Source organism: Schistocerca serialis, chromosome 3 (assembly GCF_023864345.2).
Source record: "Schistocerca serialis cubense isolate TAMUIC-IGC-003099 chromosome 3, iqSchSeri2.2, whole genome shotgun sequence".
Taxonomy (NCBI): domain Eukaryota; kingdom Metazoa; phylum Arthropoda; class Insecta; order Orthoptera; family Acrididae; genus Schistocerca; species Schistocerca serialis.
The window spans coordinates 799969524-799996265 of NC_064640.1; the positions used below are offsets into that span (position 1 = coordinate 799969524).

Sequence of the window (26742 nt, forward strand, 5' to 3'; positions counted from 1 at the left end):
TGAAAGTGGGGAGGGAACGTACTGCATGGTTCAAGCTGGAAAATGGGCTGCGACAGGGAAGTGCACTTTCGCCTTTATTGTTAATTATTGTTATGGATGAAATCCTACAGCAAGTATCAGATGCACTTGGAGATCATAAAATGAAAGCAGTGCTTTATGCCGATGACCTGATGTTATGGGGAAATTGCGAGAAGGAGGTTCAAGAGCAGTTAGATGTATGGGAGGCAACGGCAGCACAATATGGAATGCATTTCTCTGCAAAGAAAAGTGAAATAATTGTCACAACAAGGAAGAAGAATAGGCCAAATGTGGATATAACTTGTGGAGGGGAAAAACTACAAGTGGTAGAGAACTTCAAGTACCTGGGAAGCATGATTGAAAGTAAGGGGGGAAACGCAGTGGAAATAAATGAAAAGTGCAGAAAAGTAGGGCAGTTCTACAAATGCATTAGGGGGCTTATTTGGAGCAAGGAGGTGCCACAGAAATCCAAGGGAATTATATACCGAACCTACTTTGTCCCCATATTGGCATACGGAAGTGAGACATGGGTAATGCACAAAAGCGACAAAAGTAGAATACAGGCTAGTGAAATGACGTTCCAGAGGAGCAGGTTGAGTGTAACAAGACGAGACAGATTGCAAAATGTGTATGTGAGGGAAAGACTAATGGAGGAACCAGTACAGGACGGGATAGAAAAATCAAGACTGCAGTGGTATGGACACATGAAGAGAATGGATGAGGGAAGAATTCCAAAGAGGATGTTTGATCTGCAACTGGAGGGGAAGAGGCCCAGAGGAAGACCAAGAGATAGATGGGTGAAAGGAGTGAAGGAATGTGTGACGAGAAGAGGAGAGAAATGGACGAAGGTGGAAGAGGGGGAATGGTGGAAAGACAGAACACGATGGAGAGGCTTGTGTTCCCGACAGACCCAGCCAGTGGCTGGAAACTGTCCATGATGATGATGATGCCTACATACTAAGTGTAAATATTTAGTAGCCTGAGACTGAACCACTACTTCAAAATAGTCAGTGATGTTGCATAAATAGATAGGAATAACAATGTAAGACAGGGCCAGCCACAGCTTGCCGAACTTAATGCGGACTGAATGTGCAGGCCTTGGGTGGGCCAGGGTCTGGCCTGCCACTTGGTTTTGCGCGGTCCTTCTTGGAAATACCCAGAACAGCGCGAAATTTCATGTGGCATTGCAGTACGATAGTTTTTGGTCAGCAAAAATCTGTGTTTGGCAGAATCGAGGTCCCAGTGCTGTTTACCCTTCGCTATTGTTTGTGGTATGGGGACGTTCACAAGTCCAATGGCTGTTTGCACAAAAAGAGAGAGTCTAGTCATTTGTCATCACAGTCCTTTAAAAATGAATAACAGTGACAGAAGAGAGGGATGAGAATTCTCAATTTGCATAAGCGATGGATGTCGTATATTTACTAAGAAACTACATTACAATCAATATTGTGCAGAAAGAATTTAAAGATTTAGTTGACAATGAAACAACCAAAAATTGCAATGATTGACAAATGGTATTCATTGTTCTCTACATCAAGAAACACTTTGTGCTAGATTTGCAGGTATGAAGCACGTAAAGAAATTGGTGATACAAACAGTAAAATTTCGGAATTTGCACATATTACTCCATTGTCAGTTGCAGTCGTTTTCAGTGAAACTGAACAAAAAGCATGGAGGCTTCATATATCACTGCACTGTACATTTGTCAAGTCAAGGGGCATGTTTGGAATAATTTTTCATTTTAAAACTTACTATTGTTGAATTTGTGAATGACAAAAGAGTGCAGTAATGAAAATTAGAACATATGGAATGGATTGCAGACCTCGCATTTTAAGTCAGCTTGACTGAACACTGCTTACAGAGACATGGCAAGGTAACTTCTTTCTGATTTGATGGGTATGCATTTAAAAAGAAAATACTTTTGTAGAAGAGATAAGATTTGACAAAGGCAGTCCAGTTCCCTAAGCTCACTGGCGTTAAAGAAGATGTGAGGTTTGAATAATTTATTGCGGCCTTGAAAGAATTACAAAGATAGTTTCCTAAATGTTTTGAGGACACTGCCAGTCTTACATTTTCAAACCGTTTGCGGGACCATTTACCATGTCATTTGGAAGTGGGGCTGTGCGTGTGCAGAAGTAACTGTTTGATCTCGAAGGCAATTACTGTTTCAAAGACAAATACCTTTAATGTTAAAACAATCTAGGAAATACAAATTGCTTTCCTAAGGTAGAGTTTCCACGTCTCCATGATGGGGTTCCAAAAGTGCTACAATATTTCAATCAACATCTGTGTGAAAGAAGTTTTTTCGATTACAAAACTAAATACGTCCTGATTATATGGCAACCTGAGTTCGAAAATCTGTGAAATTGTCTGCATCTGTCCATATACCTACAGTTTGAGCCATATAAAAATTAGAACATGTCTTCAGTGCTTCAAAAACTATCAAGTAATTCTGAAGATTTGTTTTGTTTTTGGTCTGTGTTATTGAGAAGTATGAAATATAAAATTTAGTCGTATGTTGTGCGACTGCACTACCATTCAAATGCGGCATGTTTGCAGTTGCCCCTTCTTCCCCCTCCACACTGCCAGACAGCGTAGTGTGGTGGTGGGGGTAATATGCCAGCCTGGTTTAGCTCTGTGGCACTCGTGCCAGGGCATGGCTCGGGAGCCAAATCCTTGGCCACCCCTGATGTAAGATGAAATGAAATGAAACCATTACATAGCTTCAGACATTTGTAAAAGATGTGATGGGCTGAAGCCCTTTCCTAAGGTTACTGGGAAACTGTAGTTTGATTGTGGAGAGATTCCTTTCAAAATGGTAGTGACATGTATAGGAATTCTTGCTTGAATGTGTGGAAATGATGAGACACATCAGGGAACTGAAGCATACTCAATGATAAGAAATAGAAAGTCACCGCATAGAACCAGTTCAGAGTTCAGTAAATAAATATCTCCCAGTCTCCTAGATAGTGGTGTATTAGAGAATGTATGAGAACAGGAGAACATATTATATTACTTACAGCTTCCATGAGCCCTAAAAATAGTTCTCGGGCACCATCTGTGTATGAAATGGAGAGAAGATTTTATAGTGGTGTATTAAGAAGTACCATGTCCAATGTAGATTAAAACCTTATAAATAAAATTAAATCTCTTTTTGTGAAAAGTGCATTGTTAAAATATGATTTCAGTGACAGTATCCATGTGACCGAAATCCTTGAAGCCTAAAACCTACATGCTGGAGAAATAAGGGAGCTAGTCGGAGGAAAAACAGAGTAACGAATGTGATTAATTTCTTAATTTTAGTACTAATTAAAGTGGGGCTGCTGAGTGTTTCAGGATAGTGTGCTGAAGTTGCGGCGATACATAAGAAAAACTAATTCTGAAGGAAAGGTACAAGTAACTGTAATTTGTAATCCTCCCTTGGATTTGCAATATTGATGACTGGTTATTGTCTGAATAGGAATAGTATTTTTTTTTTTCTTCAAAATTTTAATCCAAGTTTGAGAAAGGTCATACAGTGGAAAGACTTGACTCACATTCGCGTGAACAGTGTTTCAAATCCCTGCTCAGCCATCCGGGTTTTCATTTTTTGTGATTTCCGTAAATTGCCAGGCAAATGCTGTGATGGTTGCTTTGAAATGGAAGTAGCTGATTTCTTCCCCATCCTTCCCCAATTAAAACGTGTGCTCAGTCTCTATTGACTCTGTCAGTGGGCTGTTAAATCCTGATCTTCTTTCAAATGCCAATAATTTTGCTTCTGCTTTTTATTTTGTTTCAAAGGACATGACTGATTTCCTTCTCCATCCTTGCCCTATCTGAATTTCTGCTTTGTGTTTAATAACCTCAACAGGACGTTAAACCATAATTTTTAGTTTCTTTAGCTTAACAGTAAAATCTTTAGTACAGAGATGGTACAGGTACTATCAGAAGATCTTTTTATAAATATAATTTGCACATATGTCAAAGTTGTTTCAACATAGTCATTATTGGAAATTTGTGGTAAGTTCCTATGGGACTAAACTGCTGAGGCCATCGGTATAGTCATTATTATCCCATATTTTAAATACCAGTTGATACAAAAAAGATTTCAATTGTTTATTACAGACAAACTATAAAAGATAGAAATACATTGTGCATGTTACTGGATAGGGGAAGGTTCAAAGTTTTGACACAGCTGTGCTGTTGTTGGTTTTTTTTCCTAGCGACATGGTGAATACACCACAAGAAGAATCATTTTATGCATTTGAATTTGTATGAAGTCATGCCATTGCCCAATTGCAACAAGCATTCCGCCATCAATTCAGCAAGAAGCCGCCTCTGTACAAGTAGATTTATGACTGGCATACAAAATTGTTAGAAGTTGGCTGCATCTGCAAAGGGAAGAGGACTGGTCGGCCACACATGTTTGGTGAAAATGCCCAGCGTATCTGAGATGTGTTTACACACAGCCTGCGTATGAAGCCTTACAAGTTGCAGTTTCTGCAGCAATTGGGTCCTGGTGACCTTAACAGAAGGTGCAAATTTTGCATTTCAGTTATCCAGAATATGGCAGGGGGCACTTTTTCCGAATGACTCATCTTTATGGACAAATAGACTTTTCATCTAACGGGTGAAGTAAACTGTCATAATGTAAGAATTTGGAGGTCAGAAAATCGTGGCATCATCATTGAACATGAGGGACTCACTGAAACTGAATGTGTTTTGTGTCATTTCTGTCCACAGAGTTTCTGAACTTCTTTCTTTTTGTGGAGGAAACTGTAACATTAATTTCATACCTGGACATATCGCAAAATTGGTACTTTCCACAACTTCATGAAGATTTCAGTGATACCATTTTTGTGTAAAACAATGCCCTCCCTCACTTTCACCTTGAGATGCAGCAATATCTTAACACCACCACCCCGCAATGTTGGATTGGAAGAGGTAGACAACAAGATCTTGTTCATTGCTTTTGGCCTCCGAGGTCAGTAGACTTCACACTTTCTGATTTTATTTTATTTTTTTCTGTAGGGTTACATAAGTGTCTTTGTCCCACCCATGGCAGCTACTCTTAAGGAGCTGAGAAATCGAATTGTTGAAGTTAAGTTTTTAAACATGGACGTGTTGATTGGCATGTGGAATGAAATGGACTACCATTTCAATGTTTCTTGAGCAAGGCATGATGCTGATGCTGAGTGTACAATATATTGTCTGTGCAAACACAAAAGTTTGAACCTTCCTCTATCCAGTGACAGGTGCAATGTGTTTCTCTCTTTCATAGTTTGTCAGGAATAAACAATTGAAATTTGTTCATTCTTTTTGAATCATCCAGTACAATAAATAGTGTTGTTACTGTAATCTCATTGCATACTACATAATAGTGAAATTAGCTTCTAAAAAATTAATCAAACGAAAAGCAGGGCATCTGTGGATAAACAAAGAGAAAAGCTATATAAAGTAAGACACATGTGAAACAAACAACTGCTAACCTTATATTTAACAGTAGCCAGTTGTGTGTGTCCTTGTATGTGGATTGTAGTCAAAATAATTTACATTATTTACTAGATTTTTAAGACGTGTAACACATATAGCAAGAAACTAATTCATTGCAATGCAAACAAAGTAAACAGAACACTGTATAACAAATAATAGAAGCTACAGAGAAATAGATCTGATGTAGCAAGACTTCATACAAATGCAAAAATTGTGGTGGGCCATGATAGGAATAAGTTGTTAGAAATGGAATGTTAACAGTAAATTACCTCAAGATCAGCATAGGGAAGATATGAATAGGAAGCAGCAGCCAAGCAATAAGGCCTAAAGCAGATGGAAAGACAATGTTTTAGTGACAATGCAAGCATATGGCTATGTACACAAAAGTGAGGAATTCATCAAAGAAAATAATATTATGTAGTTGGAAACCTTTTTCAGAAGATTTGAAGTGATATGCCCATGTATATTTTGTCTATTGGGAAGGAAGACACCTCTTCTACATGAATCACAAATGTGCACTGTTACAAAGTCGACAACAAAATCAAACTGAAGTTGGTTAAGCAAAAGGCTACCTCTGAAAGCACATCAGCAGACAAACTTTATCATAAACTCAATGAAATATCCAGAAAGTCCTCATTTAGGGAAATTTAGTTTACAAAAAACAGTGTTCCATAGGTTAGAGACCTGGAGGGTATGCGCATTCTTTTCATTGCACATTTTGTATCTTTAAAAACAAGAAGCTTAAACTCCTGCATGCAATTAGTACAAGATATGTATGTCATTAAGAACAATTTGCTAAATATGAAAGACCCTTTCTACAATATTAAGAATTGTGCAGTCTAATTTTATGTTACTAATATTTCAAATTGAACAATGTGTTGTACATGTAGCTAAATGTACTGGAATTGAACTGTCTCTTTTTGATACTGTTGCTGATACATACATAAACCATTATTGCTGATACCTACAAGAACCACCATAAGTAGTAAATATTTCACAGCAGTGGGCCATGCATGAAGAAATAAGCTACCACAGATATGAAGATGACTGTTAATAAAAAGAGAAACAGGGTCACTGGAAAACCTAGATTTTTGGATAATTTATGGTACAAAATAAAACACGCAATAGAACCCAAGGAAAAGTGTAATGTAAATTCCTGTGACCTGTGTATATAAAACCACAATTACAGACTCAGCTTTACAATTCACAGAAAGGAATCATCTCATTATTTCCCTGTATCTACGTATATTTTTGTGGACCTGACTATTGGCATACAAACATATATGCCTTCTCTGTATATTTTTCTTTTTTCCAGCCTGGCACCAAATTTCAGCAAGACTTTGTCATTTCTCATAGCCTCAGGCATTTGACAAGACTTCCCTTCGGCATCTTCCTCCCCACTCACTCCCACCACTCTACAGATGCCCAATTCATAGACACTTCCAAGATCTAGAAGATAAGCCATCCCGATTCTGCCTGATTACTATATCTCTACTGAATTAATCTCTGTTGTTCTAGATGAACACTGTAAACTTGCTGCCCTCAGTCTATCCTCCCATGTCCAAGACACTAACCATTTCCCTCTTATGTCACCACCTCCCAAGGAGGGGGGGGGGGGGGGAGGGTGGTACTACATTATCATTGGCACCTTCAGTGCCAGATGCCAGATGGGAGTGTTTGTGCACCTCAATGAAGCTAAGTGTTATGCCGGCAGTAGCATAGCTACTAGCAAGCTACCCAAGCCAGACAGATCTGAACAGAGGGGCCTGATACAGTGTCTCCCACAACATACGGAAGAGAGGGCTGTGTGTTCCCAGGGAGCTCCACAAGCTGTGGTTGGATATGGGTATGGCAACGCTGGGGACTTGACAGCAGTGCCGGGCGTTTTCTACTGAAAACTCTGGGCATATTTCAGGGACCACTGTTAAGCACGATGATGGAATTTTGTGTGTTTCGGAGAGTTGGGCTCTTCGCTTAAAAAAAAAAAGACAACACAACCCTCAACCTCAAGGTGTGCAACGTGCTGATGAGATGAATGGCTCTTCAGACAAGACAGTCTCTAGTGGGCAACTTCAGGTATTTGCTACTTCTTTTGCATTGGCACTTAGGAAACCAGTCACTCAGTGTGATGCCTCCACTCTGCCCCAGACCAAAGATTCAGTCACTTGTCATTGTATCTGTCATTTGTCATTGTACCTATGAGGGGATAAGCCACACTTTAAACCAAAATCATTCAGAAGCCGTCAACACCAGATGTGAGACCTCAGCCACATGCAGCTGCACACCATCAGAAGCCCACTAAGCAGTCGTCTCTACCCATGCAAGAAACTTCTCCTATAAGTAAGGGGGGGGGGGGGGGGGAAATCACACAAAAAGTTCTTCGAAATCGAAGAAAGTAGCAGCTAAACTTTTGGATTGATGAGCACTCTCCCTATTTGATTGTGATTTTACTTTCGAGGATATTGATATCCAAATGGATGAACTGGAGAGCCGAGCACCATTTAATGTTCCCTCTGACCTCTTGGGACAATCATCACTAGCCTTTGCGTCCATAAGGCCTTCTTTGTTGCAGTGGAACTTAAACTGATCCTTACTTGATTCACATTCTCCTCAGTAAGTCACTAAAAAGCCTTAACTATACATACACTGTCATATGCAACCCAAACTGATCATTACACCCAGAAAATATTGGCCATGATAGCCTACTGTTTTGGAAAAAAAAGAAAGAAAGCAAAATATCCATTGTATTTAAAGTCTGACTGTTCATTAAGCAAGTTATCGAGCCCCTTTATCGTGTTGTTATAAATCCCAAGTTCCTCTAAAATTTAAGCCAGATAAGCTGCTTAATGAACAGTCGGACTTCAAAATATGATGGATATTTTGCTGGTTTCAATAAAGGGGTCCAATATGGCCAAGGTCTTACGGGTCTAGTGATCAGTTTGAGTTTCAAGACTTCCATATGTGACAGTGTGTTAATAATAGCTTTTTAGTGACTTACTGATTAGACTGTGTGAGTCAAATAAGAATAGTCAGCCATTGCACTTTTATAGGTGAAAAAGAAAATAAAATTTTACATTCATTTTCATTAGGTCAGTGTTGTGTGGCCACTGTTATTTGCTACCAGAGTAATTTTAAAAAAGTAGTAATGCTGCATATAAGTGGTTGGAAGCTTTATCATTGTAATTTTACTCTGGGTTTTACATTTAGACAACGAAGTCATTTAAGGTATATAAATAAATCGACTGGCGATAGGGAATCTTCCGTCAATAATGTAAATTTGTACACATCAAAAACTGACACCTAATGTTGATGACAGGTGTTATGCTACCGATGCGTCAGTTTTCAGTAGTAAACTATGAATGACAGTCAACTGTGATTTGACAATAGCTTTTAATCTGGATAAGAGGTTTCTTTTGGGAGTACAATTTATGTGGTAAGGTGGCATTCCATAGTCACTGACTTTTTTTTTACTACAGGAGACTTATTTGGTATGTTTTAAGCATTCTGTTACTTGATTACATGTGCACGGTAGTATGGTTCTGTATATTTAATCTAGATATTGTTTTATGCCACTTTATGTGATGAGCATTTTATGCTCTATTCAACAATATTATGAAAAGGATAGTTGCTACTCACCATATAGTGAAGGTGTTGAGTTGCAGATAGGCACTACAGTTTTATGTTTTATTTGTAGACTGTAATTAGAGGTAGGTTTTAAGAAATAAATTGATTATTTGGTTAATGCTAGCTAACAATACCATTTTAAGGCAGCTGGCAGATCGTACTTTAGAGGGTGCATAGGTTCTCATCCTTCTACTAGTGACCCCTGGCATATATTCTTCTAAGTTGCTGCAATGTCATGTATCAGTTGTACTAGTGCTGTTTGGCAAGAAGCACTGATAATATGTTGTAGGTGAGTTTGTACATGTTCATGATTGCAGATTGTGGCTATTTCCAAGTACACTGGTTGTTAGTGTTCTTACAATGAAATTATCTGTCTGTGTATAAAAGCAAGATATATGTTCTCCACATGTGAAATTGTTCATTATAAAAGTAGTTGGTCACAACTGCTGTGATTTGTTTATAAGTGATGGTTTGATAATGGAAGTCATGTCTGAAACTAATCAGTGCAAATGAAGGATTGTTCTTGCCACAAAGTTGACAGAATTACTAATAATTGTTTCAATAAAAAAAAAGTTGCTTACATGTTTCCTGCATCATGCTATAGGTTCACAAACTCCTGCATTCCAGGTGTTCTGTAGGACTGTGGGATGACGAGCCTTCACTACTTCTTGTATAATGAGGTGGTTTAGAATTTTCCATTGTATACATGGGAATTGTAATCAGCTCTGTCAGTGCCCAGGGACACTGCTCCCATACATGATCAGATTCATTATCTGATGCTCCGTTATCTGTGCCCTGAAGCCCAAAGGAAAGTTCCTATCTTATTTTGAGCAGACCTGGTGTGATGGGCAGTACCCCACAACTTGGAAGGAGGCAATATTAATTCCATTATGGAAATCAGGCAAGGGTCAAACCGATATTGGCAGTTATTGGAGTGTAGCCCTTACCAGTTGTACTGGTAAGACTCTTGGGCACACGGCCAACCACTGCCTCGTCTGGCTCCTCGAATCTCAAAGTTACCTGTACCACTCCCGGTGCAATTACAGGTGTTACTATTCAGTACTTGATAACTTAATTCTACTGGAAATTGCGATATAGGAATTCTTCTTATGCCGAAACTATTTGGTAGGTGTATTTCTTGACCTCGAAAAAGTGTGTCACGACTTAGAAATAAGACGTCCTTCACCAGCTTCATGAGTGGGGACTACATGAATATCTCTCTCTTTTTATCCAATCCTTCCTGCGGGACTGGTGCCTTTGATATCATGTTGGTGATGCCATGTCAGATTGCTGCGTTCAGGAGAATGGGGTCCTCAAAGGCAGTGTACTCAGTCATATGGCTTGCAATTGCTACTAATGAAATATCCTCTGTTGTCAGAAGCCCTGTTAAATGCTGTTTGTTTGTGGATGACTTAGCAATCTTCTACCCTTCCTCCAGTCTTACGAAGACAATGAGGTAACTACAGACGACCATCAGGAGGCTGGAAGCTTGGGCAAATAAAACAGTTTTTAGATTTTCACCAGGGAAGACTAAGAGTGTTAATTTTAACCACACTCGTTGAAGTTCTAAGCAACCAGAGCTCATAATATTTTGCATTTTTAGGTAATTGTGTCCCGCCACCTGAAACACCTACTTCAAATCATTGAATATTTTGAAATGCCATAGTGGAAAGGCAAAGTGAGCTGACAGGTCTTGTCTCCTGCAGCTTCATAGGGGATTTCTCAGATCACATTTTGGTTTTGGCAGTGTGGTCTGTGGGTCAGCTTGTGTTTCCTACCTCCAGATTTTAGACACTGTCCATCATGAGGCCATTCGAATATCGTGTGGACCCTATCGGACCAGCACAGTTCAGAGTCTGTGTGCAGAGGCAGGTGAACCACCGTTCTGGATTTCACGATTCCTCTATCTGACTCAACAGGCCCTGAAAATCTCAACATGGTCTGTCATTGGCATTCACTGCAGCAATCCAACACCTTTGAGTGGCTCTCTAGGAATCAGTCCCATGCAACCAAACCATTCAGGATATGTGCTACTTGATAGTTTCAAGGAATTGCTTATATCAGTCCTCTGAATGCATTGCCAAGGATGGAACAAATTGGTGCCTTTAGAGGCCCAAAATGATTTTGAGTTTGATGCTGTGGAAGAGAAATTGTACTCAATATTAAGTTTTTACAACTCTTGTTTACTTCAATTTTAAGTACATACTTTGTCATTGTTTTTATGGATGGATCCCAGCAAGAGAATGCCCTCAGTTGTTTTCGATGAGGTGTTTTCAAAGTGCACCTTCCAGAACAGTCTACATACTATGATGCTGGTATTATGGCGGCATTGGAATGGATTCACAGACATTACAATACAAGGCTTCTAGTCTATTCTGACTCGCTCAGTGCGCTACAAGTGGTCCACCAGATGTATCCGGTAGACCAGTTTATCCAGCTCGTCCATGACCCCTTACCTCATCTACAATACACTGATGAGGTGTTGGTCTTTTGCTGGGTACCTAGACTCATCAGGGTACAGAGAAATGACATATCCAACAAAGCAGCCAAAGAAGTATGTAGGGATGGTGGTGTCTGTCAATATGCCATACCCTTGCAGGCCATCATTTCATTATCTGACAGTTGATCATGCATCATTGGGAAACTGAATGTTTGGAGGTGGTGGGGAACAAACTGCAGTCACTCAAATTGACCACGCAGGCATGATGATGGACGTCATGCCAATCTCACCAATGGAAGGAAGTGCTGCTCACCAGACTGCACATAGGATAAAGCCTTTTAACAGTTCCCTCTTCCAGCAGGATGAACCGCCACTCTGTGAAATTTGTGATGTGCCACTTTTGATTCAGCATATTTTGGCTACATGTATGGTACATAAACAGCCATTGGTTTGGCTGGAGATCTGTCCACAATCCTGTCTGACAATGATGCCAGTGTTAGATGGGTTCTGAAATTTTGTGTACTTTTGGGTCTTCTCTTTAAAGTGCTGGGGAGGGGAGGCAGACTTCAATGCATTGTAAACTATTCCATCTGTGGGTACAGCCTTCACCTTTTTTTCAAACTGTGTGGCCACCCATGGCAGACATACTGCAAAATAACCTGAAGAGCTGGGTCACAAGCAGTTGATCCAACATTATGCTGAAAGTTGAGAGGAAAATTTTGAAGAATTTCAAAATTCTGAGTGTCAGTTTGCTAACATGACTCCTCAGAAGATGCAAATGCCATGTTGGTACCGACTAGTAATGAAGACGACCAATCACTGTATGTTGTGCAGTGGGCATTTATAACAACATGTATTGATAATTACACAGTAACAGAGCCCAATGTTGCAGTTTTTGTACTGTCTATGGTGGGAGAGGCTTGCAAGGATTGAACAAAGTTGTTAAAGGCTGATTATCTGCAATCAGTTAGAACGTCTGACCATACAAATATTGGTGAAACTTTGTAACAACATAAATAATGGAGAGAGCCTCTTTTTCAAATTAACTATAATTTCACTATACTTTGTTGAGAGTATTCGAGGCAAAAGTAATAGGTTTATCAGATGAACCAATTCTACGGGAGAGCACAGCTCCAGTCCTGTAAGGCGATGCATGCATAGGTAACCCAACAGGCTTAACTAGATCAAAATGGATCAGATGACGATGATGACATAGACTTAACAATTCATCCTTTAACTGCTGAATGGGTCCCAAAGTTGTTGGGGCCACAAAAGAACACCTTTCCATTGCAGCTGGTTTAGCAAAGCTGCAATTTGCCCAGCATTTGCAATAAACTTATTGTAATATATGATCTTCTGTATAAAAGAGTGGAGCTCCTTCACATTACAGGGCTCCGGGAGATCTTTATTCGCAGACAAGTGTGAATTAGCAGGTGAGTGCCATGTGCATTTATAACATGTTCTAAGTATTAAAGTTCTTCATTTCCTTGTTACACTTTTGCCAGCTGCAGAAAGTACTTAAAACAAACAGTCTAAATTTGTGACATGTTCAGGAGGCATGTAATCTGGTGACAACAATGTTGTGCAGATAGTTTGTACATGAAGGGACTTTGGCTATTAATTGGTCTGTGAACCACTGAAATACAGTAGCAGCTGAGGTGCTTCCAAACAGTAGTCTTTCAAACTGGAACAAACTCAGGTGAGTGTTGATCACAAAATATTGCTTGGACTGCTTGTCTGTAAGTATGCCTCGCGTAAATCAGTCTTGAAAAAGAATCTGCTCTGTCCTGATCAGCCCATTGATTCCTCTAGTAGTGGAAGAGGAAGTGAATCCACAACAGTTTGTGGGTTTTCTGTGGCTTTGAAATCAGTACACAAGTATAAATCTCATGATGGCTTTTTGAGAATGACCAATGGGGATGCCCATGGACTTGCAGAAACATGTTACATCACCCCGTTGTCTTGCCATCATTGCAGTTTGTGAGAAGCCTGCTCCCATATTGCATGGGAGACAGGTCTAGCAGGAAGAAATCATGGCTGTGGAATGTTTTTTTAACAGTAATGTGTGCATCAAAATCCTTAACTCTTCCTAATCCTGGTTCAAACTGTTCACTGTACTTTCTACACAAGTCAGAAACAGTGTGAGGCACTGAAATACTGAGTTGTAACACAGTCTTGTACACACATATTGAACAAGTCAGACAAGTCTAAACAAAAAATGTTTGCACTGTTTCTAGAACATAGTACATGAAATGAAACATATTTTGTAACTTCACCGAAACTTGTGGCGAACTGCAAATGTCAAGTACTGTTATTTCATATCCGTTATATGCAGACAAAACAAAAGGCGGTTTCTGTTAATATGGGCTACCAATTATTTCGTAAGTGTCCTTATAGATGAGGGAAACTAATGTCCCTGTGCCTTATTGAAACCTTGTCTTTTGAGCCACCATTGACTGGAAAAACAACTTGTTCATCTGTCTGTGGACTACAGCAGGAGTCTTCTACAGAGCGGAAATATTCTGCCTGAGTAGGTGCCATCCATGGTTGTCTGGACTCAACGACATGTACTTGCTGAGAGCTGCACTGTTGCCTCACGGTAGACTGGCACTGTGAATTGCAATGCAGTAAACATATGGCCTGTATATGATCATGCTTACCACCCTGGAGACACTTTGAATTATGACAAGAATGACCTTGTTTATCATGCCTAGAAAAACAGCGAGGACAAGCTTTCCTCATATGGTTCTGATGTTTCTGATCCTTGTTTTTATTCACTTTTACATTCACTTTAGATTGTGTCACTTGTACACTCTGAACAAGAGAAATAGATGGAGACTCAGAATTAACTTCCATTGTGTACACCAATCTTAGAAATTCTACAGTAGACAAAACTGTTTTCAGATCCGGATCTAGTAATTTGAGAATAGTAGCATGAATGTTTGCGTGTAACACATTTTGCAGGATTGTGCGGTATCAGCCATTATCTGGTCGACTGCAATTTCAAATATGCCTGCCGTCAGTTATGCCGCAGTGTTTCCCACAGCCGCCACCATGGCACGAAGGCACTGCCATGAATGATTACACAGCTGTTAATGAGATGCAAGCATCCCTTCTCCGGAGTTCCAGCAGAGGGTGTACTCAAGTTCGGACATTCATGCACTGGCCCCATTTTGTGTGTTTACCAGTTGAATAACATTTACAGATTTTCGTAGTGACCAGGGCTTGACATCTGAATAAACATTGTATTGAAAAGTGACATTTAAAATCCTTTGTATCTGTATGTATTTCTATGTTCAAATCTACTGTTAGCAACTGATACTGCAACAAGGTTATGTTCTTCCTTACTTTTTGATATTAGGTGTAGAATAATTTAATATCTGAATTCTGTTAATGAACAGCATCTGTTCCTGGTCCTGCATCCACTAAAGAACCACACAACAGACAAAGGAAGACGTAACAGATTGCACCATATAAAACCATCACTACAGCTTAATCCACAAGAACACTGGAACTTGCTATGTCTTGTTAGCCCTTTAAGTTAGCAATCCACTGTTTTAAAGATTGCTGCTTCTTTAGATGAAAGAATTTAAATTTCACTGCCGATACATGAATTTGAACATCAAAATACTCATCAAGCTTACAAACGAGGTTGTTGTAAACAATGTTTTTGGGATGAGACTCTGGGCACCACGTAAGACACAATCTGTACACACCGGCTCCTGCCATTGACAGAAAAAAATCGATGTGTGCCATACCTTTAATGTTGTAAGCTGTGAAGTGGGCCTCCAGCTGTGTCCAATATTCAGTCCAGTCCTAGTCTTTACTGTTAAAGTGGCATAACTTGGGAGCAGCAACCGGTTGTGGAGCTGCTCGGTACAGCAGCAGTGTAATTAGTTGTTGGACTGAGCAGCAGGCGTTCAGTCTGCTGCATCTAAAACTGAAGAACTTCATTTAGAGATATTTCTTTTGGAGGTTAAACACTGTTACACTGAAGAGAGAGAGAGAGAGAGAGAGAGAGAGAGAGAGAGAGAGAGAGAGAGAGAGAGTTGAAAATGTGCATGGCACCAGAATTAGCTGTTCCTGATGAGCCACAAGGCAGGTGCAGGAAGTCTATTCACTGAAGAAATGTGATCCCTTCAGTGTCACCATTATGCTGTATTGTAGCAAAATAAATCACTTCAGGAGGTGGTCGAGCAGATACACCTCACAAATTATTAGTAATTTATTAAAACTTGATCATGGTAAATACTTAACTTTGAAACAATTAGTGTCCATACAGATGACATATATTAGATAATTTCACTGATACATATCACATTTAAAACTTTGTCATTGTAGAATGGAAGTGTCACATCAGGGTACAATTGTCTTTAACTGGACATAAATTCAAAATAAGTCTTATATTGGCATGGAGCGAGATCTATTCTGACAATACTGTCATTGTTAATGATGACTGCAAGCAATTGCTGATTACATTGGTTACATAGAGACTGGAAGGAGTGGCACTGTGCTTGAACTAGCTTTCTGACTGCAGTGGCATGAGGAAACACTTGGGGGGGGGGGGGGGGGGGTCTGCACTGATGTCTCCAATCCATTGCTAAGTTTGTCAGTGAATGTCTTTACTTGTGGTGATGTCGTGAGGTACCAATTTTTGCATGAGACCTTGGTCTGCAGATATAGCCACACTAAGCACCTAGCATTTTTAAGCCTTTCAATAGCCCAGGTTCATTCATGACATCCTTAAGGCTTGGGTCCAAGGTTCAGACACTAACCTCATCCTTCCAGAACATCAACACTTCCTGTCCCACTAATTTCACCATGTCCTTGGTTCAGTGAGCTACTTTCGTGTGTGTTGCCTTCACTTCATTGATCTTCGTAAAACATATTCACGTCCAACCTACCAATAAACAACAGTATCTCTACTACAACTACTGTCGTCTAGTCCGCTCTAAAAAGTCCCTCATACCCAGCCTGGCCAAATGTGGGCGCCACATTTTTAGTCGGAAGCAGCTCGTGCCCCAGGAAGCTGGAAGTCTTGCCAAGGTTTTGCAGATGCTTGAGCTTCTTCACTTTACACAGAAGCATATATGTTCTGTTCTTTATCTCCACATTCCTCACATACATGATCAGCCATGAAGGAATACCAGCCAGTAACATACAGGACTGTTACAGCAGTTTCGTTTATTGCTCTGAAATGAGCTATACAGGATGACCGAGTCATCTAAGCAGTTCAAGTCAAGTTTTTATTTTATTTTATTTTTATTTTTTTTCTTCTGAAAGAGAGAGTGGGTGCAGATACAGTGTGTGAAGATACAGATCATTCTTATAGTGAAACCATATTTTATGTGGATACGACATTTTAAATTGCATGAATGGCACAGGGCATGGTAAATCAAATGTGTTGTTGTTGTGTTATAGATAAAGATAGTTTATAACTGATATCAAATTGCTGAGTCCACCACAGGCAGGTCCTTGTCACCTCACAAAGTTACTCAGTGAAGTGCTCTCGGCTAAGCTGTCAGAAAATGTTTGCTGCAAAAAATATTCGCTCATTATTTACATTAAACAGCCCTAATGAAGACTAATTCGCTTTTCAGGTTTTTTGCAGATGAATCTAAAGATCTCTTTGTCACACCTGACAAAGTGGTAAATTCATTTTTATTAAATCCAGAAGAGGAGCGGGATGATGAGGATATTTCTTTGCCATATACCTGTGACCCATCAACTCTTCAGCATGATATTAATCTTAGTACCAGTAAGCATATCTTCATTTCTTATTCACAGAACAAGCCTGTCTCAGTTTTTAAATGTTGTTTATCTGTTTATTGTGGCTACCTTGAGAAAACAAAAAATTGAATAGGAAGAGAATTAGAAAAATTCATACATTAAAATCAGTAATTTTAAAAAGTTTCAGTTTCAAGTAGAAATTGGGTAAGTGGTTCAGTGAGAGTTTTGAGCTATCATGTTTATTTTAGTATAATAATGTGTTTCATATTGGTGAGTATCAGAGATTCTTGTTTGTATGCCTAGTTGTTTAAACAGTTGTCTACAGGCTACATGAGCACATGGACTGCATGTTACTGCTACTGCACATTTATATGCAGTTAATATTTTTTGCCCAAGTGTTTGTTTTCATTAATTATAGAGAATAATAGTCAACAATTTTACAGAAGATAATGTGGAAACTATTACCAAAATAAGAAAAATTACAGCACCCTTGCATGTGTGCATTTTGCTTTTCCTCAACCTGCTCAACAGTTATTGATGAAGATGCATCACTTATTGTAATATCTTGAAAAGTGATCAGAAATTTTATTGCAAATTTAATTAGTTGTGCTTTTGATTGATGTGTCAGTGGATTTTGATTGTGATCCATAGTAACAAAGTGACTGGTTTGTACTTCTTCAGATCAATATAATCAGATGCTTGTTTGTACTTCTTCAGATCAATACAATCAGTTGCATTTGCAAGGTCATACGAACTGTTTTATATCTCCCGTACAGAGGGATTTACCTGACTGATTCTGGAGCATCTCCAGCCAGGCTGATTTGGTATGAATCCACAGTTCATAGATACTGAGAAAGGGGTCATCAGTGGGGCTTTTACTGTGTGACAGAATACCTATATCTTAAGGTGGGTAGGACGTCAAACGGGCCGACTTGGAGCAGGAGAGACACCACAGAACATTTTAAATTCCATTGTCTATACTTGTACAAATAAATTCATAAAACTGTGTCAGCATGACCAGGAAGGATTCAGGATTCACACTCGTAGCAGTAAAAGCTCAAAAACATAAGGAAATAAATTTTTTTTTACATGTGAAATTTCATAATTTTTTCACTTACTATTCGCTTCATTTGTTGCTATAGGTACACTTTTCTTCATAAGTAAGAGAGATTCTTCCACGAATTTTGCACTGCTTGTTAAACACAAACTCCTTAATGCAAAACTCTAGAATTTTCCAAATCTATTAAAATCTGTGGTAAGAGTTGAGATAAATAATTATAAAATTTGAGTTTCTTCTAAACATGAAGTTAAAAATGTAACAGCTCATTCATTTTTCCATAAATTAATAAATTCTAGAGTTTCATACACATGTAAGTATGGTTTGTATGCTGTGCAAAATTCATCGAAGACTCTCTCTTACTTATGAAGAAAAGTGTACCTATAGCAACAAATGCAGCAAAGTGAAAAAATTATGAAATTTCACTTTTTAAAAAAATTATGAAATTTCACTTTTTTAAAAAATTATTTGGTTATGTTTTTGAACTTTCATTGCTATGAATGTGAATCTTGAATCCTTCTTGGTCATGCTGACAAAGTTGTAAGAATCTATTTGTGAAAGGATACACAGTGGAAATTAAAATACCCTGTGGTGCCTCTCCTGCTCCAAGTCGACCCATTTGACGTCCTGCCCCCTTAAAGAAATCGGTATGCCTAGTAAATGTGCAATACTATGTGACATGTATAAACTAAAATAGCGAATTTTGTGGATGTGGTCAGGCATTGGTTTTTGGAGTATAATGGAAAGTGTGTGCCCTTGACTTCTGCAATTACCCTGGCATAACCTTACATGCTGAGATTGCCCTAACTCAGTAGTTGAAAAACTCACTGAATCCACCTTGAGATCCAAAGGATTATTGATAGCTACCTTTTCGTAGTCCACTAAGTAAGTCTTTATCTGGTGTATAGTTCAGGTAGTACACAACAGTGTTTTACTAGGCTTTAGAGACCCCTCAGACGAACAATTTTAACAATGAAACTGAGTGAGACATATCTTCATTTGTGCCTGACTGTGAGTTGAAGTGTAACATTCAGGTACGTAGAGAGAAATTTAGGTACAAGTTCTTATCTGTGTGTAACACAGCATGCAAGAGTGGCACCTGGAAGGGCCATATGTAAATGGTGCAACTCGCACCCAAGTATGTGCAACTGTGTGGAGTTCCATCACTTCCAAAATCGTGCATTGTTTATGGATTAGTTGCTGTCATTTTCCATGAACTGAACTGAACACACTTTATAACCACTACTGCAGCAGTAGGTACTGCAGTTACCAGTATGAGCATAAATAAAAGATAATGTGGTTCTGTGGGTATAAGTACAGGTATTGTCACAATCTTATCCCTTTGATTAGTTATGAGACAGTTACCAAAGTAACTATTGAAACTATTAAAGAATGAACAATGTGATATGATATTGGATATCATCAAAGACTACCCCATCATCAGTTGTATACTCATTGACTTCATCAATTCCTTTTTGGTCAATACCATATTCATCATTCTCACTCAGCAAGAGATTTACCCTCACCCACAGAAGCATACATGTTATAATACCTCACACTGGCAGCTCTTGATCAATGGTAAAGAAAAGCAAATCGTAGTACAACAAAGATGGTACAAAAATATAAGAGAGAGACCTTCCACTTAACTGTCACAAATTTTCTTTAGTTTCTTTCTTCATCCAGCATGGGGAATCTCATGATCACGTCACATACTACAGGTTCCTGGCAAGAATCTGTGGGAGAGTGCACAACAATCGTTTCATGTACTGTAGGCAACTGAGAAGACCCTTGTGAGAATGTCACATGCCATGCATTGCTGCATTTCTGTTGCATGCACATTATCAAAATGTACTGGCATGCAGGTACAGGATGCATCTGACCAGCATCTTAAATACACATGTGTCTGGATCATGAGATGGCATCTGCATGGACCCTAAATGGCATAGTCATGAGTGTCTGTGTGAGGGGCCCCTATTGGATGATACGGGTCTTCCATCATGTGGAATTGAAACTAGGCAGCTAGTTAGCATTTTTCACATACACAATGCATTGTCAAAGGTGAAAGCAGTGACAGGAAAGGTTTAAGACTTGACATGGGATTGAACCCAAATCTTTGGATTTGTTGCCTGTACCATATCTACTCAGTCACTGAGCTACAGTCAGTCCATAATGACAAAGCAAAATCTTGCTGTACACAGTGGTCTCCAGGATCCAGATCTCCAGATTACTAGATAAAAAAAAATGCATCTCCTTATCTGATGTTTATATTGTAGTCTGAGAGGTAGATGGCTTTATTGGATGTCTTAGACAATATTGGCAACAGTGCTAAGGAACAGTGAAAGTGATGGCTTTAGTGCAAATAACTGTTCTCCCACTCTTTCCCTCTTCTATAACAGGTGGTGAGAAGCCTTTAGCTTAACTGATGACTTAATACTGTGCAGCCACAGTGTATTTTCTGCTGCAACCATTCTGAGTAGCATTGTAGGGAAGTGATGACTACCATATTCCTTCGTACATGGTGTGCAAGTGCCTGATTCACACATACGCCATCAGTACAACTGTGATGCTGTTGTGAATGATTGTCTTTTGTGTGTCTACTGTTTGGTACAGTTGATTTTTCTCATATATGTTCGCTGCATTCTGTTCAGTTTGTTTTTGGTTTAATGTCGCCCATTTCCAAGATACTGGGACTCAAATGAAGGGTATTGTGTATAAAGTGTAAAAATTTTTGTTTGTGACAGAGAATCCCTGTTGAATCTGCAGAACTGTGACAGAAGCAGCATGCAATATTGTACTTCAGATGGTTCAAAGAAAATTTACATGCATATGGCTAATGGAAACTTGTTATCATGGCAATAAATTTGTCCCAGAGGGAAAATAGTGGAAGAAATGTTAGCATTCAGTTGATGTCCATGAGGATGATACTAAAAATAGGAAGGTTCAACAGTAATTCTAAGACTGAAATTCTGTTGCAGTATTGTCTGATGACTAAGGTCAGTGGGTGTTGAATAACATGTATGTTACTGGAATGAAATGCAATTTGTTTGCTTTTCACCCATAAATAAAATATGCTACATATCTTGAAAGCCTATCTTCTTTCCATTGTTTGGATTACTGGACCCTTCTCATATGCAGGATTTGTGAAGTTTTAGCACAAGTAGGCTGGCCTTTTCCCAAGTTAGTTATTGGATTTAGTATTCTGCATTGGAGACCCTTTTGTTCTGCTATGAACTTTAAATATGTAGTACCTCAACAGTAGCATTGGGCACTTATACAATGTATCTTATATGTCAGCTCGTAAGACTCGGGATTCATTCCTGTGGGCATAGGCTGCGTCTTGTGAAATGAGCACATGCCAGGAGGAAGCACACAGAAAAGACAGTGTGGAGACCTCAGTTATTTGACTCTACAGTTCTCACGTTCACTGCTCCCTTGTGTAAGAATTTTGAGTGCTTGTAACAGAAGGTAAAGATGCTTACATTATCCACTTTTTTCAGTATGTTCATGTTACCATATTATCAAAGCTGCTCCCCAAACATTTTATATGGCATGTCCTAGCCTTTCTTGCAGTGGATGTGCATTCTTCATTGCCCATTCTGGTTACTAGGAATGTCTGGAACACTGCCAGCTAGGAAATGCTTCAGCATTGTTTTTCAGTTCTCATTATCTTTAAATTTTGAGTTTTGATCAAAGTAGCTTAGTTGGCAACACCCTGGAACATACTCAGCGAATCCTTGATTTGATTGCTTATAATGCAAAGTTTCATGGGTCCAGAATGAGTCATTCACTCTGCAGCGGAATGTGCTCTGTTTTGAAACATTCTGACAAATCAAAACTGAGCAGGACACTTACTTGGCAGGCAGTGTTCCAGATTAGAAGTCTGGTTGATACACAGCTTTTATGTTTCACAAAAGGTTTTTATTGCAACTGATGGTTCTTCATAAAATTCTGATTTTGGTACTTGTACTGTATTCGACTGAAACTTTGTAAAACCTGTATTCTGTGTGAGATACATTTTGTCTTTTTATGGTTTGTTAATGGTACTGTGTTCTTTTGTTTTGAGGAACACTGAATGAAAAACTTCAAGGGGAAAACCTTAGCATAAGGCTATGATTGTATATTTTGGCTGTGTTGATTGTGGATTGCTGATAGTGGAACGCTTTTTATGTGGTAACAAAAATTAAGATTACAGAGCTATTCTTTGTGCTGAGTGAGGTGTCCTATTCTCATTACACACGTGTAAATTCATATGTCTGTTCCTTGTATGAAGCTCCTGTGTCATTGTAAAATAATCCTTAGGGAAATAAATTACTGTGCTGTTTAAGTCCCCAGACTCACAGACCGACCTTCCTTATGGAAGGACTGAAGCTGAAATATCCATCTGACCATCCATATTGTTTCACATGGTTTGCCCAAATCACTTTAGGAAAATGCTAGAATGGTATATTTTAAAAGGGCACAGATAATATCCTGCTTCCCAATCCTATTCCTGCTTGTGCATTGGAAGACCTTGTTGTCAGTGGGGCATTAAGTCCCCAATCTTCCAGCTTTCCTTTTTGTTCTTCACTGAGAAATCAGTGAATGAAACAATATTACTGTAAAGCAAAACAAATGTCCAGACGTATTTTCTTCCTGTCTTCCCCTTGCAAGTAATCCATGAGAGATGTTTTTGTAGAGCTGTTTTTTGGGAAGCAATTGTTTATGAAAGGGACATAATTTCTCTTAGTGCAGTGCTATGGTTATGTTTATCTGTCATTTTCTGATTTGAAGTTTTTATTGTGCTGTTACACATTGGATTTTGCACACTCGAAACTTATGAATGTTTTTCAGGAGAGAGCAAGTGGAAAAAAAATCTTAACATTTGATATATATTGTTTGCTCTGGGTGAAGACAGCAAGGTAATTCGGAACACTTACATCCATGGTTGTTGTGGTTGGGCAGGGAGGGAGTGGGTGTGAGTTATGGTGTGGTAGACTGTAACAGTTGTTTATCACTTCCAAACTGAGGTGACAGTCTACTGCAAAAGAAGGAAAAAAGAAAAAAAAAAGAGACGCTGCCAGAAAGACACAGGCATATGGCGTTTCACTGCAATGAACTAGTTTATTATGGGTCTGTGTTTTGTGTAGGTTACCAGGGTGTGGATGCTATTCACCCACTGCTGAGCAACTCTTTTTTATGAGCAGAAAATAAGCCTGAGCTACAGTCCGACAAGTGGGAGTTTAGCATCGTGGATTAGCAGCATGTAGAGAGAGTCTCTGCAAGTCTGTCCATCTGTGCTGTCATATTACAACCTGCTGACTCTCATCTGAGTATTGTGGCAAGATAGAGGCATGTTTGCTTTTGAAGAGAGGGCTGCTTTGGGTCACGGTTCCAATCTCGCTGAAGACAAGAATTTGTAGCGTTTTCGTGACAGAGCAAAGGCATTCAGATCCAAAGTCAGTAAATAAATTATAACTATGAAATGCCAAATTTGTATACTGTTTGCGTTTGACATACGACAGCAAACAAAAACATACTGTTTTGAAGTTGAGAATGAGTAATATCTTATTCGTTCGTGCTGTTATGGACATGCTAGTGTTACAGTACTTTCTGTTCTGTTAAAATAGATTTTCGTCGTAAGGTTACCATGGTAAGCTGAATTATGCTTAGTTGTTGGCAACAAACACCAGCTGCGATAGATGCAACCCGGGAGAGGGTTTTGTAGTGCATGACATCCTCATTGAGACACCTGCTGAAAAATGTTATGTCACACTGCCCTTTCCTCAAGGTGATGTCTTTTCTTATGGCCCAACCATCAATTTCACTTAAGAAGTTAACATAAAGAAATCATAACTAGACACCAGTAACAATACTGCTTAGGAATTCTCAATGAGTGAAATGACGACGTTCGATCTAAAATGCATTAATAGTCCCACCTTTTATTTTTACTGTTTTACTATAGTTAAATGGTCACGGTTCATCATGTATGTTTGTTAATGAGACTTCCTGAATGTAGAAAATGAGTCATGACAATGAACGACATTTCTTGAAACAGTAAAATCCTTTGCTGACATGTTTTGCCCAAAAGCACATGCTCCACCCACAGTGAAAGTATACTTGAGCTGCCTTGCTGTCCTCACACCTCTGTTAAACCCAGAGCAAACTATGCGTTTCAGATGTTAAGACTTTTTCCACTTCGAACTCTATTTCACAACTCTTGAACAACATTCATAAGTTTCGCACTTGCAAAATCAAATACGTAACTGCAAGATGAAAGAACTTCAAATCGGAAAATGACAGATAAACACAATCATAGCACTGCATCCACCTGGTCGTACGACGCCTGATGATGATGACAAGCGGAGTGCGGCTGGTCGCTAGCTACGGAGGGCTGCTGTAGGGTGAAGAAACTCCCACGTGTAAACTTCGTCTTGAGACATCTGTGACCTGTGTGGTGGAATTGTTGTGGAGATTTCTAGTATTGCTGGTGAGTTAGATTGTGAAGGGAATTACTTTTGAGCTCCATCAGACTGACTACTTCCGCAGACAATCAAAATGTGACGAACGCAAAAAAATGGAATGGAATGGAGTGGATTCGATCTCATGACTTCATGGCCACATTGCACGACATTTACCACCATGAGTAGTTACAGCCTTTCAGCTTCTCAAGGAAAGGACAAGATTTCCTCCAGACACTTCCACATTCTACAGTGTTGTGAGATCATGCATATTGCCGTAATTAGAATTCTGAGGGGTGATTAACTGCATTGGCCACCTTAAGTGAACGACTTGGACTTAGCCTCTGCAGCAGCTGGCCAGTTATCAGTTTTTTTGTCAAATACTGTATGTGCTGACGATTAAATGATAACATTGACCAACAGTGAGAAACTTTCAGTGAAAGGTGCTTATTATCGTAACTATGGCCTATTTCAAAAGGATTCATCTGATTTCCCCAAGACCATATCTTCAATGGAATGAAGGTCTTTGCCTCTGATGTGGTGAATATTTAGATTATGCAGATATTTTATTCTTTGGACTCTTGTTATAAATTTATGTAGACAAGAGCCTTTACCAGTGAGCAAATACATTTATGCATTTATTCTGACATAAGCTGAATGTAAGCTGGCTGCTGTTTTAATTCATGGCATGTGGTTTTTTTGACTTTTGTATGACTTCTATATATGACAACAGCCGCTCAGCTTCAGCTAATGCAATTTACCACCATGTGATATAACAAGGCCCACTTCTTCTGAAGATGTGTTTAGAAATATTGAAACCTGGGTCAAGGGCTGAATAAACCTTTGGTTTGCAACTGAGGCTGTTTTTTTTCCAAATTTATACAGTTGCTGAATGGCAGCCATGTTTAAGATTTTGAATTAAAAAGACTAAGTGAGAGTGAAGCTACAAAGATGTGATATTATTCGAGGATGGAGTTATTAAGTTCTTCAGAAACAAAAAGGATGTAACCACCATGCTGGAAAAATTCAGCTAGTTATGTTGCTTGACGAGCAGTCACCTCAGTTTTTTTCCCTGAAAATTTGGGCGTTGTCAGTGGGGAATGAAATCAACACTTCAGAATCGTCAGACTAATGGAAAGAGTGTTCAGGGCTTATGAAATACCAGTATGATGAGACAGTCCTGTTGATTGCTTCACTGACACACACAACAGGCAGTTCTTGGTGAAAAAGCTAGTTAGATGCTTTAATGAGAAGTAAGAAATGGTATATGATCCAGTGGACGCAAAATTCCAGAGTAATAAGGTTGTGTAAAAACACTTAAATAAAATCCTGTTTGTGTTTAAAAGTTAAATTACCTTTTGTTCCAGATACACGTTTTGCTAATTTCCTGGTTCATTGAAGTCGTGTTGTGACAAAACTATATGTGATTTTTGCCCCATGTGGATGCTTTCATATCTTCAATGAATAATGGATATTTTTTTTGTCTTGCTTTAAGCTTGGGCACAAACAAACATCACATTCCCTCCAAATCTACCTGAGGAAGTTGAGGCAGCCTTAGCTTCATACAGAAAGCAAGATGAAAATGAGGTAGGTCTACACAGAAAACTGCTAACTTTCGTAATTTGTGGACAGTTTTTTGCTCCTCAATTATTTTGCTGCTGTAGTACATGTACAATGAATCTGCATGCAAGCATTGTGGTTATTTTTAAAATACGTGTTGGAATTGGAATTAACTATGCCTTGATTGTAGATTTGCCTGGTCAGATATATGTACAAAGGCAAATACACATAAAATAATACTAAAGTCCTCTGTAAATGTAAGTGACAACTTAAATGATTTGTTTGTACTAGATGTGTATTACTAATAATACACTCCTAGGTCATTTTTCTTTTTCTCCTGGTGCATGTAACTAAACAGTGATTAGATTCTGTAGCATAAAATGTAAATGTGGGGAAACAGTTAT

General features: G+C 39.0%; 1 protein-coding gene across 2 annotated transcripts in view; it reads left to right on the forward strand.

Annotated features, from left to right (window-relative positions):
• LOC126470641 (uncharacterized) overlaps window positions 1–26742 on the forward strand; it is a 145760-nt gene that overhangs the window by 52735 nt on the left and 66283 nt on the right. For both annotated transcript variants that reach the window (XM_050098621.1, XM_050098622.1), the window contains 2 exons: window positions 17155–17312; window positions 26274–26365. In XM_050098621.1, coding sequence (XP_049954578.1) covers window positions 17155–17312; window positions 26274–26365 — 250 coding nt within the window. The remainder of the gene's footprint in view (window positions 1–17154; window positions 17313–26273; window positions 26366–26742) is intronic.